The sequence below is a fragment of the Balaenoptera physalus genome (assembly GCF_965194825.1).
Source record: "Balaenoptera physalus genome assembly, chromosome: 4".
Lineage (NCBI taxonomy): Eukaryota > Metazoa > Chordata > Mammalia > Artiodactyla > Balaenopteridae > Balaenoptera > Balaenoptera physalus.
Window position 1 is genome coordinate 96377451 of NC_138891.1, and position 20985 is coordinate 96398435.

The 20985-nt window shown below is 36.9% G+C and overlaps 1 protein-coding gene across 3 annotated transcripts in view; it reads right to left on the reverse strand.

Moving 5' to 3' along the window:
• The window catches only part of ZPLD1 (zona pellucida like domain containing 1), a 356592-nt gene that overhangs the window by 18363 nt on the left and 317244 nt on the right, over nt 1-20985 (reverse strand). For all 3 annotated transcript variants that reach the window (XM_082460475.1, XM_082460473.1, XM_082460474.1), the window contains 4 exons: nt 11457-11677; nt 7981-8162; nt 6494-6566; nt 2411-2508 (listed from right to left, as the gene is read on the reverse strand). In XM_082460475.1, the coding sequence (XP_082316601.1) occupies nt 2411-2508; nt 6494-6566; nt 7981-8162; nt 11457-11677 (574 nt within the window). The remainder of the gene's footprint in view (nt 1-2410; nt 2509-6493; nt 6567-7980; nt 8163-11456; nt 11678-20985) is intronic.

Genomic DNA, 20985 nt, shown 5'->3' on the forward strand with positions numbered 1-20985 from the left:
TAACACACATAGAAAATACATGAATCATAAGTGTTCACAAAATGACTGCATCTGATTAATCACCTTTCAGATGAAAAACATAGAACATTCTGGTATCCCAAAAGCTCTCCCCATGCCCTCTTCCAGTCACTACCCCTCCTTCTTTATGGGAAGAATTGCTATTTTCCAATTAATGACATAAAGTGGGTGTCACCCTTTAATCCTTGTAATTTGGTTTTTTTAAAGATAAATTTATGTATTTATTTATTTATTTTTGGCTGCATTGGGTCTTCGTTGCTGCACACGGACTTTAGTTCTGGGAATCGGGGGCTCCTCTTCGTTGTGGTGCGCAGGCTTCTCATTGCGGTGGCTTCTCTTGCTGAGGAGCACGGGATCTAGGTGCACGGGCTTCAGTAGTTGTGACACGTGGGCTCCAGAGTGCAGGATCAGTAATTGTGGAGCACGGGCCCATTTGCTCCGCGGCATGTGGGATCTTCCTGGACCAGGGCTCGAACCCACGACCCCTGCACCAGCAGGTGGATTCTTAACCACTGCTCCACCAGGGAAGCCCCCTTGTAATATGTTATTTCTACTTATTAGCATTTCTTTTTTGTTTTAATTTAGGCAAATATGTAAAATATATGTATTTTTACATATAGGCAAACTAAAAAATATAGGCATTACCTTCTAAACCAAAAATTGGGGTACATGATTTGATATACAGTTTGACAGGAGGCAGAATATTTGAAATCATCCCTCTCTTGGAGAATCTGAGGTCTATGGCTTCAGAAGGTGTGGCGATTGTGGGTGGGCAGGCATTCACGTGGGAAGAGTAAGGTGAACAAAGGTGTGAAAGAACAGAAGGAGGACTTCCCTGGTGGTGCAGTGGTTAAGAATCCGCCTGCCAATGCAGGGGGCACGGGTTCATGCCCTGGTCCGGGAGGATCCCACATGCGGCAGAGCAACTAAGCCCGTGTGCCGCAACTACTGAGCTTGCGCTCTAGAGCCCGCGAGCCACAACTGCTGAAGCCCACATGCCTAGAGCCCGTGCTCCGCAACAAGAGAAGCTACCACAATGAGAAGCCCGCGCACCGCAGCTAGGGAAAGCCCGTGCACAGCAAAAAAGACCCAACGCAGCCAAAAATAAATAAATAAATATTTTAAATAAAAAGAAAAAAAAAAAACCAGAAGGGACTAGGAAGGTCCTGGGGTTCATGGGGAGCATCAGGTGGGAGGGCTGAGATGCGAGCAGCACGGAGACACTGGAAAATCTGGAAAGGAGTCTTAAGTGCTGACATTTTTTAGAGAGAAGCAGCAGGATGAAGGAAGGTCACAATCCCCATTCTGGCAGGGATGTTTTGGGGTGAATGTGCTAGAGAGTGCAGGAGGTGTTTTGAGATGCTGACAGCTGCACCAGAGGGTGGCTGCATGGGTGGAAGAATAATAGACATAATAGGAGAGGCACGTGGAAAGGAAAACTGAAGAATAAGATGGGGTGAATTCCTGAGAAGTTTTTTGGACATTTAAGGTGAGGTTATGTCACCTTAATGTAGGGTCGAGTTTCCCATTTTGGAAACTGGGAGAACAGTGGTTCCACTGATATTCTTCTTTTCCTTTAAATACGTGTCTTTTCCCTTGATTAATCTCACCCCATTCTGACTGCGCTCTTGTTTGGAGTGATAAGGATAGATATCAGACAGAGATGACACTAGATCAGGGCCAGGAACACTGGGTAGGATTTGAGCTGGCAGAAATAAAATGGAAGGGTGTGTGTGAGGGAAGAGGGTGGTGGTGGAGATAGAATCTGGTCAGAGGCAATGGCATAAGCCTTGCTATGTTTGGCAAAAATGTGTAGCCATGGATGGCGAGAGCGAAATGTCTGTACCTGGTTAGGGCAGGAGATGTATTAAAATCCCTAGGGGAGTGGCCTCAGGCCTATGCCCCTAACTACTTTTTTTTTCTTTTAATTAATTTATTTTGGCTGCTTTGGGTCTTCATTGCTGTGCGTGGGCTTTCTCTAGTTGCAGCAAGCTGGGCTACTCTTCGTTGCTGTGCGCAGGCTTCTCACTGTGGTGGCTTCTCTTGTTGCAGAGCACGGGCTCTAGGCGTGTGGGCTTCAGTAGTTGTGGCTCACGGGCTCTAGAGCACAGGCTCTGTAGTTGTGGCACACGGGCTTAGTTGCTCCGTGCCACATGGGATCTTCCCGGACCAGGGCTCGAACCCGTGTCCCTGCACTGGTGGGCGGATTCCCAACCACTGCGCCACCAGGGAAGTCCCCCTTGACTACTTCTTTAAGAGCCATTGTTTAGCATTTCTAAATGGAATGGCAATGGCAATATTTTTTTTAAAGTGAATGAGCTAACTTTATGATTCATGAGGCTTTAGGCAGCCAAAATGTTTTAACCAACAAAAGATAAGGGTTTGAAAATACCTGCCGTCCAGATTAGTGGCTTGTACAGCTGCAAATACTTTGGTTTTCAAAGGTAATCCTATACTCGGGATAATTAACTGCTGACTGTAGGTTGAATCCTAATGATGAAAAAAATAAGCAATTAATCTATCATCGCCTTCCCAACAGCACATCTACTTAAGACAATAATGTCCTATAAAAGAAAAGGGGTCAAATCAACATCAATTTACAGAACCAACTCCAAAAAGGACCTAATTAATCCCCTAGTTTTTGGCAGAACTGTTCTTAAATCATATCCAAGTAACAAATTCATGCATAAATCTTTTTGTGTCCATAGTTTACCATTTATGATGATTAATGTTCAGTGTATTTAAATTATATGCAATGGTTACTAGTCAGAGGTTAGTATTTAGTTTGTCTAATATTCAACTATCAATATTCGGTTTATTTAAATTCATATTCCAGTTATTTAAATTATATTAGTGGCTAATATTCAGTTTATTTAAATTATATCTGCTTCAGTTTAAGCCCTTTGCCATTGGAGTTGTAAGTCTTTACACTTTAAATAATGTCTCATTTACCCAGAGTCACTTATCTGGCAATTTGAAATTACCAAAATTTAATAAAAAACCTAAAAAGAGACCAGTATGGTCTCTGAGTTGCCAAAATGCATGCCCTGGAATTCCTGTACTAGATTACATGGTAAAGACTTATAGAAGGGTGTCTTACGACTTCATTTCTACCTTTTACCCTAAGTTTAGACCAATTCTGGAGAGTTTATTTATATCACTTCCCAATCTACAGTAGATTAAAGCAGCAAATTAGAAATTGAGAAGTGACAGCTTTAATTTGATAGTAAAGAAGAACAGAAAAAAATGTAGACTAAAGAAAAAACTTCTCAAAATCTAAGCTGTCAAATCATTTAGCATGGAGGCAAATTGTTTCCCCCAAATTCAGTAACTCTGAAGATAATGCTATTTTGCAGCAAAGGGGAATTTTTAATGTTCATTATGAAATCTCAACATCATCAAGCAAAGGCAAAATACAGAGCATACTCTATTTAAGAAGGTTGGGAAGAAAACAACAGATTTGAATTTTTAAAATTAAAACAATAATAATTCGGATGCTTCACTTTTGAAAAAGTTGCATTCATGTGGAATATTTCATTCTCAAATAAAGCCTGATAAATGAGGGATTATATGCTGTATTTATTTTCTATATTTCTGTGATAAATGATAATAGCTCCTCTAACCATTTCTGATAGGTAGTATTTTTATTTCATTATCTTTCTGGCTCCCTTTTCCAACTTCTCCAAGTTATCCACATTTCATTAACTATACAGTTCTTTCATCTTGTATTTGCATCAATATTCTCCAGAAGAATGTTTACTGTTTTTTACAAGTATTATACTATAAAGTCATTTGCAAGTGATATGACTCAGCTGTGGTTTAATCATGACTTATCAAATTTATTCTTCTAAAAGGTGATCTTTTGATTTCATTTTGTTTAGTTGCCTTTACTCCTGTTAGCACAATATTGTCCCTAAAATCAATTATATTTATTTTAAATTTTTTCTTCAACTTAAAAAATAATTCATAATTAACATAACCCAGTTTTAGACTTACTCTGTTTCTTTATCTGCTCAGAAGACACTATTACTTAGGTACAATTCAAATTCACAAGGTCATCCTCACTTTCAGTTTCCACAGAGGAGAAAACTGATCTATTTATACCATGCAAAAATAAGGTCATAGTTCAACTTGAAGTAAACTCCATATATTAAAATCACACAGTCAATAAATGTCATTATTTATTATAAGTAAAATTTTCCTAAGTACATTCACTGACTCCCAGAACACATAGAAATAAACAATTGCACTTTTTCCCAAGTAACTAACCATAGAATAAGAGCAGTAGGTATGTAATATAATTTTCATCATTCCTAAGGGTTAGAAATCACAAACTTTGCATGTAAAATAGGAAAATATGGCCCCCAATGATTGTAAAATAATACTTAGTTTGAAATACTGCAATAAAATTACATTTGGGTAGCTAAATGTTAGTGTTCCAAACAAATAATAAATATGGTTTTGGATCAATTCATCAAAGTATACAAAAATTTTTTCAGTATAAATTACTATTTTTTTAATGTCCTGTAAGATGGCAAAATACTACAATGGTGCCATGTTAAGAAACTAGTTTGGGGCAGTGAAGCTCTCCTGTATGATACAGTAATAATGGATTCATGTCATATACATTTGTCAAAACCCATAGAATATATAACGTGAAGTATTAACCTAAATGTAAACTATGGACCTTACTTAATAATATGTCAGTATTGGTTCATCAGTTGTAACAAATAGGCCATATGACCCATAATACAAGGTGCAGATAATAGAGGAAGTTGTATGCAGGCACTGGAGGTCTATAGGAACTCTCTGTACATTTTAGGTCAATTTTTCTAAATCTAAAACTGCTCTAAAAAAATTAAGTCTGTTAATTTTTAAAACACTAGTTTGCAGGGAAGTGGTTGAATTTTATTAAATAACTGGTTAGTAAATAACTTTTAAATTTTAATGTATTAATTCAACCATTAGTAATACTTTCATTGTAAATTGGTCAAAAATGAGAAGGATTTTGGCACTATGTATTTCATTTATATTCTGATATCAGTTACTTACTATAGAATTAAAATCTTAAGGTTATCATCAAATTATAGACTTTTACTTGGCATTAAGATTCTAGAAACTCTTTGAAGGATTAGGTCTAGTTAGCAACAGGACTACGATACTATTTCTAATGATAAAGGAAAGAGCTTAATAGCAAAGCTCTCCTCAAATCCACAGTTCTAAGGTTTGATTTTCTGCTTTTCTGCTGAGAGAACAGTTTAAATTCACAGAAAATAGTGGTATCCTTAAATGTCATGTGAGTATGTTTTTCACTTTTTTAGGATCAGGAATTCTCATCTTTGTTTCACTCAATTATAACAAATAAGATTGAATCCAAATCATTCATCGCAATTCTATCTGAGGGACCTTACACGTATAAATTAACAGAAATGTTCCAGTTTAAAAATACTGCTCACAACAATAATAAATATCTGGCCACACTGGGAATGAATACTGACCCATATTTGCTGAGTATTGTAAAACCAAGTATCTTGGCAGCTTCTCCTTACAGAAGAAAGTTTAGAAATGACAGAAAGGCAATCTCCATTCCAACACATTTTAATTTGTTGTTTAGAACTCTGTGGTGTCAGACTACAAACTTATAAACATGACTTTTTAAAATGCCTTTGGAAAATGTCTTACTACAATATTTATAGCACGTTATATTCAAAGTATAATGCAATGACTTTTAAATCAGTTGCATGAATTATAACTCAGTGCCATGATGACATGAATAATAATGTAAAAATCAGATTCATAATTTACAAAAATGTTGGTTGATAGATTGAAAATTGATATTTAAATCAGGCATTTAACATGTATGAATAAAAATTTTTAATCAACATGAAAATATCATTGTGAGATTAATGTTAGTTATAAATAGAAATTCATATATTTTTCACATTTTTGCTGCCACTGTCGATATTTAAATGACAAAAGTTTATACAATACTGTGCAGTCAACCCAAATTATTTCAGATGTGACAGAATTGACATCAGCCAAAACCCACATTGAAAATATTAACACATTCATCACCAAGCATCGTGCCTTCAAGTCAAGTATCATTTGGACTTTTCCTATCTTTTTATCACAAATATATTATTTCCAAAATCTTGACCCTGACTATGGCTACACACACACACACACACATAAATAAATATATATGTATAAATGTAGATAGACACTTGGAGTAACTATGCAGAATCACATTTATAAAATAAAGTTTAAATCAAACACCAACTTCTAGGAAAAAATGGAGTTTTTAGTATACTTTTATCACTAAGATATATGAAAATGGTGGTAAAGATGAATAAGTGTTACCAAAGTATAACAAGGTTAATGTGGCTTTTGGTAGATTTTTATATAAAAGCCATTCTCATAAATGGCTCCTCAGAACAGTGAAAGAGGAGATAACATCCTTCGCCCATCAACTTACGTTATAAAGGAGCAGGTTCAAAGTGCTGACAAATGTACCATTGTTCTCCCTCACAGAAATAGCAGCTGAGGACCTAAAACAGATTGCGGAAAAGGAAGGCATTGATGAGATTTTTAAAGTTTCAGTTATACCTTAATGTTAGATTTAAGGCAAAAAACTCTTGAGTAATCCTGACATACTTTTAACTAGGTCTGGAGTGTGCATACTGTTTAAATTACTGAACAGATAAATAATCAAAAAGCAAGAGGGACTAAGTAAAGACAAACCATTCTTTATGATCTTTTTATTTATAAAGGAAGCTGTTTTACATTTTTTATTACTTACATGAAATTTTGCAGAAAAACGTCATTCCAAAAAAAATTGAATCTGATGCAAATACATTTTCATCAATTCCACTTCAATAGAAGTTTCATGAGATCAGGGCCTTTGTTTTACTTTGTTCACTGCTGGAACATTGCATGGCACATAATAGGTGTATAATATTTATTGAATAAATGAATACATTTCCATGTGCATTGAAGTTCAGGAGTGTATTTAGTGGGAAAGTTGAGGGGAGGAGAGTGAAAGACTATGACCTCCTTCCCTCTGCACCTGTATCCTTTTGACTCAAGGCCTTTCTTTTCTTTTTTTCCACATCAAAATCTTGCTTTTGACCAAGTTGTTTGTCATCATTGTGCCATTAAATCATCTATGAATATTTTTTACCCGAAGCAAAATGTGTCCTCCACGTTCCTTGTGACTAAGATTAAACAATAGCTTTACTTTTGTGATAGAAAACCCTAGAACTGGAGAGGGAAAGTTCTTATTCAATCATCCCATCTTGTCAAAAATATTTCACAAATCCATATGGTTATATTGTAACGTGGATGTATAACTGTCTTGGAGTATGCACTTTGGGAGTAATGAATGAATACATGACTATAAACAAAAGGCAATGACCTCAGTCCATGTCTGAGGTTCTTTGGCTCTGGGTGACACCATCTTTCCTGGGAAGCATCAGCAACTGTGCAGGTGACACCTCAGCAGGAGGCATGGAGACCTCAGATTCTGGGCAGCAGAGTCCACCAGTGAGAGATACGGCAGAGAATGAAGCCAAACAGGACCCAACAATGCAGTGACCGAATGTTCTACACACTGGAAACAGGACAGGCCCTTCTGGACTGCATAAGCACCCAGGGTTCTTGGGTTCTTGGGCAGTTAGTTCTGAAGGGAGCTAGGAGAACCCAAGGCTGACTAGTTTGAGCCAATTTTAATTGGAGGGGGGGAGGATTAAAACTGAGCTGTTGATATGCATCATAACAATAACACAGATGGATAGAGAGGTAGATAGGTAGGTAAATAGATAGATAGATAAGACCTTATATGGTTTCCATTAGATTGAGTTTAGCTATTCTCAACAAATCCTGCTATCTTTATAAGTCCCTCAAGGGTAAAAATGACTCAAACCAAAAGACAATATGAGAAAGCAAGAATAAAATGCGACTTACGAAGCAAGCTGGGTATTATTAACCAGGTATTCCAATGGATAACTACAACTAAATTTGTAAAGAAGTCCAGGTAGATAGCTGATGATTGTTGATGGGTCTGGAGTATCAATATATCCTGAAATATTTCCTATTTGTATTGAAGTTGCATTTCCATAAGCACTGACTCCAGGAATTGTGGATACCTGTTAGAATGGTAGATCAAGCTCAGTTATTAAATAGTTACATGTAAATCTAGGCATTTCATATGCAAAATAAAACATTAGACAGATCATTTCTAGGGTCTGTTGCAACTATAACATGGCATGGTTTTGAAATTATACACATATAATGCTACTTATAAGTAATCATACGTCTTTTTTTTCTTCTTCTCATAAAGAGGGTGATTTTATTCATTTTTAATTAGTTTTTATTGGAGTAGAGTTGATTTACAATGTTGTGTTAGTTTCAGGTGTACAGCAAAGTGAATCAGTTATACATATACATATATCCACTCTTCTTTAGGTTCTATTCCCTTGTAGGTCATTACAGAGTATTGAGTAGAGTTCCCTGTGCTCTACAATAGGTTCTTATTAGTTATCTATTTTATATATAGTAGTGTGTATATGTCAACCCCAATCTCCCAATTTATCCCTCCCATTCCCCCCGGTAACCATAAGTTTGTTTTCTACATCTGTGACTCTATTTCTATTTTGTAAATAAGTTCATTTGTAGCATTTTTTAAGATTCCACATACAAGCGATATCATATGGTATTTGTCTTTCTCTGTCTGACTCATATGTGCCTTTTAACTAAATAAAACTTCATATAACCAAAGACACTATACTCATATTTCATAAATAAGAAAGTAGAGAGACTATATGTTACTCGTTGTGCTATAGCAAGTAATTTGAAAACGCTCATGGGTAAAGTCCAAATTCCGTGGCATGGCCTAAAAGACCCCTGTTAATCTGATCTTGTTTTCCATGTTAGCTTCACGTCTCCAGGCTCCCACTCTTGGTTAATAATGTCCCAGCCCCAAGGCCCTTGTTGCTCTGGCTTTTGTGCATACCCCTCCTGCCTCCACTCTCCCCTCCTCACCACGACATATCCCACTCCTCCCCTGGATCTCATCTTCCCTGGAAACTTCTCCTGATAGCCCCACAGCTTCTATTCATGCAATCACAGTGCATGAGCAGTCTGACTCAGCACACCCCCATCCATAATCAGAGCTCTTTGTGGGCAGGGGACCCTCCTGGTCTTGTTTGCCTTTGTCCCTTCAGCATAGCTCAGTGACACCAGCATCTTGGGGTCCTCAAGATAAATTCTGAACAAATGAATTAAGGTCACACATTTTCTTAGGGTCGATCTTCTCAGGGTCTTCCTCTGTGGTACATGGAGATTCTCATCCCCTTCCAGGACAATAGTTCATAGGTGGGTTGCACAGGGATCATGAACTCCTAGAATTTATATAAAAATATTGTCCATGTGTATATTTCCCTGGGACTGATTAGCTTTCATTTCTCCAATCCCAGTAAAATTTAAGAACCAGCATTTCAGGAATAATCAATAATGTTCTTGACCTTCATAATACAATTGAGCTTCTCCCACCATGTCAAATACAATATGATGCTCAATTAATATTTTTAGCAGATATTATGGAGACCTGTAACATTTAATTTTCAACAATAGAATATACTTTATACATGAACCTAGGAGCACATGGGCAAAGCTGAAGCAATTATCTAGCTGACTCATGAAGAGAACCAAAATCATTATGAATGAAAACATTTTGATTCTAATCCAGATGACTTAGTAGTCTACTTAATTTTTCCCATACAGGACTATCCTTGGAGCAGACTCCAAAGGTGGTGACATCTAAGACAAAAATAAAAAAGTAAGTGATTCTTCCTCTCTACACATCGCTTGCCTGACTGGCTAGCTAAACATGCAAATTCTGTCTGTGAAAAAAAATTATATACATATATTTATATATATACACATAATATATATCTCAATTTTTATACCAGAGTAATTCAGCTCTAAAAAAAAAAAATGAAGGTACACACATGAACACGTACACACACACACACACATACACACACACACACACTCACACACACACACAGGTTTTGTCTGGCATTTCTCCCAAATTGTTTTTCCAGCAGCAGGGTAAGACTGAAGTCAAGAGTAGAAAGCTCCTTGAAGGAGAGGCCTTGGGCTACTGTGGGGGGAGGGGCAGAGCTGCTGCTCTCCACATGGGCTCCCTCCCTCCACATGGAATCTTGGATGTGTAATAATCAACCTGCATCACTCTCCCTCTCTCCCTTAGGCCCACTTCATAACCTCTCTGCACACAACCCAGAGAGATGAATAAACGTTTTTAATAAAAAGAGTCAAGAATACTCAAGCTGTAGACTTGGAAATGGTCATGGGCACAATATTCTAACTGCCCTCCAGGAAAAGATAAAGGAGATTCAAAGAAATCTCTTTTTCCTGTCTCCTATTTCCCACCATGTCTTAAAAGCCCTGCCCTTAGAATAATCAAGCTTTCCCCCTTAATCCCAAACAATAATTTATCTAGAGGAAAAACTGATCTCTCCTTCTTCACTGGGCTGAGTGGTCAGGCTCATTGAATCTTCTTTTTGTCTTTGCTAGGATTAACCAATAAGACTCTATTTAAACAAGCAAAAGAAAAAATAGTGCTAAATGAATTTTAGTGTAACACCCCCCAAATCACAATATTTTTACTTCAATTAATTTTAATTCCCAGGAGAGTGAATGCCTCTTTCAATTCTATTTTTGGTGTTCAATGCATGCATAAATAAATGAATAGTGTAGACTAGTGGTTCTCATTCAAGGTGGAAATATTTGAAGTGGTGTTTTGATTTTCACAATGACTGGAGAGAGCGTGCTACTGGGATTTCATAGGTAAGACTGGGTATGATAACATTTTGAAATTCAAAGGACAGTCCCACAGGATGAAGAATTTCACACTGGAAATGCTAACAGCCCTCTTTTACAGAACAGTGGTGTGGATCATTCAATGGTAAACATGATACCTAGAAGACTCTAAGTTTCTCATTCTATATTTCATCTTTCTTCCTGAATGAGGTCACTAAGAAGCAATAGGCCAAGTGATCCATTGCCAAACTCACTGGAATATAAAAGATACTTCCATAAAAAGCATGAGAAACATAGCTAATGATAAACTGTAGCGACATATTCCTCAGCATTACTCACACAAAATAATGTTGGTTGGAGTAGCACAGTTAATCTCAGGCCCCTCAACCACCAGCTACAATAAACAGAACCACTATTGGAAAATAAAATTGTATGATTGGGAGCAGAAGCCTCAAACAGGCAAAGGAAAGCTATTTGTTCAGTTTTATTGGAATTTTTTCTCGAAAGATAGATTGGGCTTCTGATTATTTCATGAAACTGGGAGTTTTTTTAGTTATGATCCCCAAACCTAGCACACAATTTCACATTAATCTTACCACTAAATTGTTTCCACAGCCCTCCAAGGTGCTGAGATTGATGATGAAAATGACCACCGCAGGAAAGGTGTTGTTATTGATGAACCCCCTGCAGTGGGAATCCCCATGCCTTCCGTTCAGTGCCAGGTCTGTTTCAGAATAACCGGAGAAAAGTACTGTGCAAAAATTAATCTTCATTGTAATGGCCTGGACCCCACAGTAGACATTGATGTCTCTTTCAGCTGAAATAAAAAACATAAAAAAACAAACAAGTCATGAAAGCACAGCATGGGGTCCGAGAATAACATCCCCTGAGGTATTTTCATCCCCTTAGTCTGTTTAACTCATTCCTATACTTGAATACACCATAATCCAACGTGAAAATATTAGGAAAAATAGTCTTTGATTTAGTTATTTCAGGAGAGATCTTTGAGTGTAGAGATTATAGTTCATCTCTGTTTCCTTGTGCCTGGTACACAGTGGATGTGCATTAAATGTTGATCGGGTAGTGTAAAATGATTGGAGAATTGAGTGGAAAAAATTAGGCCACTTAGGAAATTCAGAAGAGAGTAACTGAATTATTTAGATCACCTGTCTAGAGTAGTGAGACTCACTACAAATGATGCATTTTCTCAAGTGTAAGGAAGAAGCAGTTAAAATCCATCCTAAGCCAAATTGCTGAGCACTTCTGTGTTTTGTAACCCATCTCATCCAGGATGTATAAACAAAAGCCATCCATGCAGATTCCATTTTATTTTATTAAATTATGCTAGAGAGGAAGAGAATGAAAACTTATCTGTTGTTATTACTGTCAGATATGCAGTCTACCCTAAGAAAAATTTGCCAATGACTATGCCTGAATAAAAGCAATTAACTAGGCATGAAAATGTAAATTCACAATTTGCAGTTTTCCATGATTCCATGAGTTATCAGTGATGGGGTCCATTCCAGGTCTATAGAGGTGAGCAGGCACACACACACACACACACACACACACACACACACACAGCCCACACACAAAATTTTCATGTCTCTATTTAGTTATTTTTCTGCATGTAATGAGGAAAATATATGTAGAAAATGGAGAATTTGCCTGCTGCTAGGTAATTCCCCAGTGTCAGAAGCTTTTAGTTTTATTGGTTTTGGTAACTGTTACAGATTGAATTGTTTCCCTCCCTCCAGAAAAAAAAAAAAAAAATACATTGAATCTTAAACCCCAGTACCTCAGAGTGTGACCTTATTTGGACATCGGGTTATTGAAGAGGTAATTAGTTTAGATGAGGTCATACTGGAGTAGGGCGGGTCTCTAATCCAATACTACTGGTGTTCTTCTAAAAGGAATATCATGTGAAGAGACAGAGACACAGGAAGAATGTCATGTGAAGACAGAGAATTGGAGTGACACACCTACAAGCCAAGGAACAGCAAAGACTGTCAGCAAACCACCAGAAGCTGGGAAGAGGCCAGGAAGGATTCTGTCCAGAGTCTCAGATGGAGTTTAGCCCTACTGATACCTTGATTTTGAACTTCCAGCCTCCGGAATTGCAAGAAAATATATTTCTGTTGTTTGAAGTCACTCTGTTTATGCCACATCGTTACAGCAGACTTAGGAAATTAATAGAGTAAGCTTACCACTCTTTAACACCCTTATTTTTTACCACTGAGATAAAGAATCTGAAACATACATCTGGTTTTCAAAGTGTGAAAACAAACAAATAAAAATGGATTAAGCTGTTTGGAGAAATCACCTTTATTGTTCAAAAAAGGAAAAACAAGCAAAATAAAATATTTTTTTGGTAAATGATCTAATATGTAAATGTCATTCATGACTTTTTGGCATAAAGTTAATTTGCTTAAATATATCAGTTCTAATCTATGGGTAAAAGTGTTCAACAGCATATTTCTTTGGAGTGTTTATTCTGCATACTGGCTTTTTGTTGGTAAAGTGAACCATGTTTTGAGGATACGAATCAATCAAAATGGAAATTTCTATGTTTGATTATGATTTTAAACTCAATACAAAAAAGAAAAATTGTTTTCATAGCAAAAGATAGAAAGATGGAAAATCTTTTTCATGGCCAAAAGGCAAATATTAGGCTACTTAGTATGGAAAACTCCAAGCAATATTCCCTTTGTAGGTGGAAAATAAAATGATATTCCACAGATGAAGTATACTGTGCCAACACAGAAAATAATAAATACCACTTAAAATTGGGAGAATATGTCTATTAACTTTCAACAACACTAGCTGTTCAAATGCAACTATAATTTTTAAATGATGCTCTTATTAAAATAATGAGTTCATTTAAACAAATGTTTGAGTGTTTCAAACATTCAAACTTCAAATTACATCTTAAATCTGTTGATTTTTCTCCATCTTTATGCTATTCCTTGGTCTATGCCATAATTATATTTTCCCCTAGAATATTACATTAACCTCCTAACTGGTTCCTTTATTTCTACTCTTAATGCCCTCTAATTAGTACAGCTGTTAAAACGTAAATCCAATCATGTTACCTCTTTGTGAAGATCTTCAACAGCTATTCATTTCACTCAGGCCAAAAGTCCAAATCTTGACCCAGGTCCTCAAGAGTCTCTGTGATCCACCACCTGTCTACCTCTGCATTCTTATCTCCTCTCTACTATCTCCCTTGCTCCCTACATCTGTTTCATAGAATTCTTTTCAGTTCTTTAAGAGTATCACACTGAATCATAGAGGCCAGATTAGTGGTTACCTCTGAAGGAAAACTGTCTAGAATAAGGGAAACAAGGAAAATTTGGAGGGTGATAAAATTGTTCTCTATCAATCTGGGTGGTGATAACATGAGTGTATACATATGTTAAAATTTCAAGCCACACCCTTAAAATTGCTGCATCTTATTTTATATGTTATTCCTCAATAAAATACCGTATTTTAAAAAGCCTAATATAGGTTACACAAGACCTTCAATCAGTTTTCTTTCCCCTCCATAGGATGCTTCTCCTATTCCCAATCTTTGTCTGAGGAACTCCTACTCATCCCTCAGGTCTCGAATTTCATTGTCTTTTCCCAAAGACTTTCCTGATCCCAAATCTAAATTATGCTACTCTGCTTATGATGTCAGATCGACTTGGAATCACATATGTATTTGTATAATTGTCTTCTCAATAAATTGGAAGTCCCAGAAGGCAGGAAGCTATGATATTCATTGATGTACTCCAGTGAGTTATTAATTAATTACTCACATAAAGTATGGGACAATAGACTGCACTAAGGATGTACAAAGTAGTGGTCCTTTTTCTTAGGTAGATCACAGTCCATAAGAGGAGATAGATGTGGCCCACATTTACAGAAAGATTGGACAGAGAACCATGGGGTGGAATAGAAAGAGAACCTTACCCAGACCAGTTGACTAGGAACAGCTTCCTGGAGAAGATGGCATTGAACTGAGTTTTGAAGTATCGGTAGGAGTTAGCTATAAAAAGTAGTGGGAAACTTACAGCACAAAGGGGACAGCATGAATGATGACAGAAGTATGAAATAAATATGCTCAGGCTGGTTAGGAGCTGGACAGTTCCATTTTCATTTGAATTTAAAAAGCAAGGAGGGGGACTTCCCTCGTGGTGCAGTGGTTAAGAATCCGCCTGCCAATGCAGGGGACACGGGTTAGAGCCCTGGTCCGGGAAGATCCCACATGCCGCGGAGCAACTAAGCCCATGCGCCACAACTACTGAGCACACATGCCACAACTACTGAAGCCTACGCCCCTAGAGCCTGTGCTCCACAACAGGAGAAGCTACTGCAATGAGAAGCCTGCACACAGAAACAAAGACCCAATGCAGCCAAAAATAAATAAATTAAAGAAAAAAAAAAAAAAAAAGCAAGGAGGAAATGGTAGGCAATGAGGCCAAGTAGCAAGCACACAGGCAAGATCACAGGAAACCTTCACATACAAAATGGTCTCTGTAAGGTAGCAAAATGTCTACTTAAATGTGAAATCAAATTCTCAACTACCAGAGCATGCACTAAGAACTCTTTATGCCTGGCGAAATAGAGAATGAGTATCATTGCATTACTTGGCATACCATAGATGTATGGAAGTTAATACATATCATTAAATATGTTACAAAAGAGTTATCACTCCCTTAACTTAAACCAACTAAAGATTTTAGCTTCCTCACCTTTGTTCGAGAATTAATTGATACCTATGCTAGCTTAACAATGGCAGTGATCGCTTTGTCCAGACGTAGTGTTCTCTTCCGTTTTCTGCTTTATAACTGGAGACTTGTAACCCCTGCAGTGGAACTGAATTTGCTACAAGCTGATCTCACTTGGAGAAATGATAACAAACTAAAGACTTTACAGTGTAAGAAAGGATCTGTTCAAATCCATCCTAACCTAGCTTTCTAAAGACTTTTCACTGTCCCTACCAAGGAACACATTTTTCCCTGGTTGTAGATACTAAAGACATCTATTCAGCACAACTTTTCCATTTGTGAGGCTTTGAGGGAAACAAAAATGCTACTTCAAGTTGCCAAAGAGCAATTTCTGCCAAAAGTAGAGAAATTGTTTTCAGTTACTGAATAACAGTTGCTCTCAACAACTAAATTTTTTTAGCCTTTTTATTGTCCAATCCCTGGCCTGAATTGTAATATCCCTTTGAACAACACTGCAGTATTAAACAATCCAATGAATACAAGCTAACGACAAAAAATAATCAAGGAATAAACATCTTTAGATGTTTGGTTTCTAGTGTTTTCTGTCTAAAGATACTAAGTATGTCTAAAATGGTAGGCCTGCATACAGAGTTTATGTGCAGTTATGCTGCCAAAAGGGTGATTTTTCCCCTGATATTTAACCAAGCTAAGTTCTTCATAGGAAATTTTAAAATGCAGTATTCAATTGAATTCAGATAAAAATAAAGAGATGTTCTGCACTCCTTTTACCTACCAATCAGGCAATGAGTTTGTCTCAGATTTTCTAAAATTATGCAAATTTAAATATCCTGTCACACTAAATATCCTGTCACCATCTATCTCACCATGTACAAAAACATAGCCTGATATGGGGTTCATAGAATATGGTTACCATATAAATGGAGTAAAAAGGGAATGGATCCAATTCTATATATGTGAATAAAAACATCACTCTACCTATTTATCTCCAAGAAATTTCCATTCCTAGAACACCTAATATACTTTTCCCTTTAGACATAATTAATGACAATATATTCTCAGCATATGATTCACATATTTAACAAATATATCTATTTTCTTTTTCTTAACAATTCCATACTCAACTGGCTTACATCCAATGGCATCCAGATGAGGCTCATGAGTCCTAGTTTTTGATACATGGAATGATTTTTATCTCATCTCAATACTATTAAGTTTGAGACCTATATTTCCTTTCAGTAGTGTCAGAATATTTTACATGTTCTAATTATTACCTGGATTAATAAGGGCACAGATCAATGCAAGTATTCAAATAATTTGCACACATATATTCTGCAACACAAACACCCTAGAATTGAACTGAACTCAACACTGCAGTGCAGCGGCTCAAAATGTTCCTTCACTATTGACTTGAAAAGGTAAAAATTTGTATGAAAAGCAATTCTGGGTGTCAGTGTAGAATGTAAAAAAAGGTTAGGGTGCACAGGAGTTGAACACAAAAAATCAGTGCCATCAGTTTTACACAAGCTAGAGGCTATTTGGTCCTATTTATTTTCAAGATCTAAACTACATGCCACTTCATGTTAACAAAGTATCCAAAAAAAGCATTTGTTTATATACAGTATGTTAGTTTCTGTGCTAAACTCTGAGGATAAAGACATTAACAGGACTCCTTCACTTCCAGGACTCATGGTTGGGTAAAGGACACAGAGAAAAAAACAGACAATTGCAATGCAGTTGATAATGATATGATAGAGGTTTGAATACCATGTTATATATAACCATGTCTTGGTAGGGCACAGCTGTTTGGAAGGGATTGTTGGGAAGAAATGAAACAGTTCCAACTGGCTAAATTTTATAAGAAATTGATTAGATGATGGCATGAAGAGAAGGGGATGTCAAACTTATGCTCAAGTTTCTAGCGTTAGTGACTGGGTGGATTATTCCCTGAGATAAGGAATACAGGAAGGAAAAAGATGATGAGCTCAGTTTTTGAGAGGCTGAGGTACATATGGGACATTCAAGCAGAAATATACAGCAGGTAGTTGGAAATAAGAGTCTAATATTTAGAGGATAGAAAAGAGTAAGAATTATAAATTTGATAATCACCAATACTTAGTACATCAATTATAAACAATAAAAATAGATGAAATACCCATTGAGAGCACTCAGGTAAGAGAAATGGGCTGAGAACAGAAAAACAATTTCTAAGGCTTCCTTTCATAGGACTTCATTTTTCCAATTATATATAGTCATTCTCTTCTGCTCTATCCCACATCACGTTAACTATGAGTCTACAATATCACCTACATTATACCTGGGAGTGGATATTTTCTTTCCCACTAGATTATGAACTCATTGAAAGCTCTGGGTTTTCCCAGCATGCCTAACAAACACTCAGCAAGTGTTTATTAAAATATGTTTAATTAAACTCTTTCACAAACAGCATGCATGGTTTCTAACTTTTTAGTATCAACTTTCAAGATTCACAAAGAAAATATGTGCTCGATGATATAGGTTCATCTTGACTGTTCATCCAGAACTCATATTTCCTATCTGTACTCTGCCAACTGCCTGAGATGATTCCTGTTTTCACACTTTTAGATGAACATCAAAATTCTCTATGTCAGATATTTTCTAATTCAACACACTAAATAATATGAAATTAATGGATTTTTGCTATTTGTTTAGGTATTTAGCTTTTTTAAGTGCATTAGTCTGGCAATTAATTATCTTGCTTTATTATTAATAATAAATTTTTAAAATCATTTCCCCTTAACAGCAAGGGATTTGCTAATCCCTATTGTCATTAATAGCAAGCAAGTGCGTGACAGCCAGTTGGGGTTGGCATAAACACTGTGGTATGTAACAACATAAAGCTGGCAAGGCATCATGAGTACCACGCTCCAATCAGCACTTCTTATGAATATGCATTACAGAGAATCTTATTAAAATGCAGATTCTGATTCAGTAGATCTGGGATGGGGCCTGATTTTTACATTTCTCACAAGCTCCCAGGTGATGCCAATGTTGCAAGTGAAGGGGAGCAGAATATGCCACCCCAAAATATGCCTCTTTGGCATAAGGATTACCTTAAATTGATTATTTTTAAGAAACAGCAGGGATTTCCCTGGTGGCGCAGAGGTTAAGACTCCACACTCCCAATGCAGGAGGCCCAGGTTCAATCCCTAGTCAGGGAAATAGATCCCACATGCATTCTGCAACTAAGAGTTTGCATGTCACAGCTAAGGAGCCCACGTGCCACAACTAAGACCCAGTGCAACTAAATAAGTATTTTTTTAAAAAAAGAAAAAAGAAATGGCAGACATAGGAGAATACCTGAAAACAAATGGAAGTTACTCTTCTGAAAGAGACATTTACATTTACAAGGGAAATCTCCATTTGTAAGTGCATCTCCTTCTCTGTACCAGGAAGGAAGAGGGGAACAACTAAACCTCCAGAAACTCTTACAAATGGAGGCTACAGACCTAAATCTGCATAACAACCATACTCCTGTTTACTGTGATTTACCTGATGACCTCCCATAACTTGTCTTCCCCACCACCACCATCTCTTTTGTCTTTAGCTTGAGATGGTATTTAAGGTAGTGGCTTGGGCCATTTCAGGGAGTTACTCAGTTTTCCTGGGTATCACCCATGAATATAGGAGGTTTACATGTTATTAAACTTCTATTTGTTTTTTTTTCTATTAATCTGTCTTTTATTATAGGGGGCTTCAGCTAAGAACCTAGAAGGGTAGAGGGAAAATTATCTTTCCTCCCCTACACAAGTCTCTTAACCGACTGAGTTACTTAGCCATAACTATACATTTTGATTGGGCAGGAATTAATCCTTAGGTGGGTTCTATCAGGTGGGATTAAGCACTCCCACCAAACTGTATGATTTATAGGCTTACAAGAGGGAGAGGTTTGGAAGAAAAAGGGACAGGAAAGAGAGAGAAACAAATTGTAAAGGGGATGGGTGTGTGTCTGACTCCCTTCCTTTTTGAGGAACTAACTGGTTTGAATTACAATGAACTGAAAGATAGTTGTGAAAGACTTTGTGAGACTGAACCCAAATGAGTCTACTTTAGTGCTCAGGTGGCAATGTGTGAAATAAAATTGGGAAGAAGGTCAGTCTTCTCCTTCCCCACCTCTACCCCATGTTACAAACCATAACAGTTTAATAACCAGAGGGGCAGGACAGTTACCTCAAATGGCAACTATGCCCTGGGCACTCTTCGAAACAACTGAAGGAGACGTGTGAGGCTGGGTGAGTCTGTTGTGAGCAACTGACGGCTCTGTGCAGTTCAGATGCAGGTATTCCCGTGAATATGATTGCACCTGGATCCATGGGCTGGTTTATACACACTTAAAGGTAACATTGGTTTAAAACTGATTGTATAAACAAAACCTATTCAGTATAATAGGAGGAGTCTTTTCTGTAGGCTGAAGACTGTGCTGCTTTGTAGTACCACAGAAATCTCACCTGGAAATACAGGACACTCATCCCTCAGTATCCATGGGGGATTGATTCCAGGACCACCCTTGGATACCAAAATTTAAAAGAAATCCATGGATGCTCAAATCCTTTACATAAAATGGCATATGCAGTATTTGCATATAACCTATGCACATCTTCCTATATATTTTAAATCATCTTTAGATTACTTGTAATACCTACTATAATGTAAATGTTATGTAAATAGCTGTAAATACAATGTAAATGCTATATAAATGTTTGCTGGCATGCAGCAAATTCAAGTTTTGCTTTTTGGAACTTTCTGGAATTTTTTTTCTGAATATTTTCAATTTGAGGTTGGTTGCATCCACAGATGTGGAACTCATGGATCTGGAAGGTCAACTCTAATTTATTTCCTGGACTCCAAGAGATATTCCAAGACTATATAATCTTAGCAGATTATAAAAGTAATTTATATATCATTTCTACTTCTATCTCTATAAAATGAGAGTAGCAATATTTGGCACTACATAAACTTAAAATTGCTTAGCAAACAGATGTTATATTTGTTGTTTTAACACAATTTTTAAAGTTAATTCTCCTCAAGTTTTTATACAATATTGAGCAAGAAGTTTAAAAGGGGTATTGATATTTCATCTACCCAAAGTACCAGCAGTTGATGAAGAATTTAAAGTGGATTAGGAATTCAGGTTTCCCCTCTGTATTGAAGGTGGTGGTTGCTCACCACCTCAGTTTCCCCCTTCTGTTTCTCATTAGCAAATGCAAGCTGTTGTCTGCAGGGCTGAAAGAAATGCATACGCAGTCCTCGATAAACCTTGCAGGCTTCTATTCACACTTGCTAGAACTAGAAGAGTTTGGTCATCTTTTTCAAGCAGAAGAAAGCATATAGGTTTTACTTATACAAGTAGAGGAAA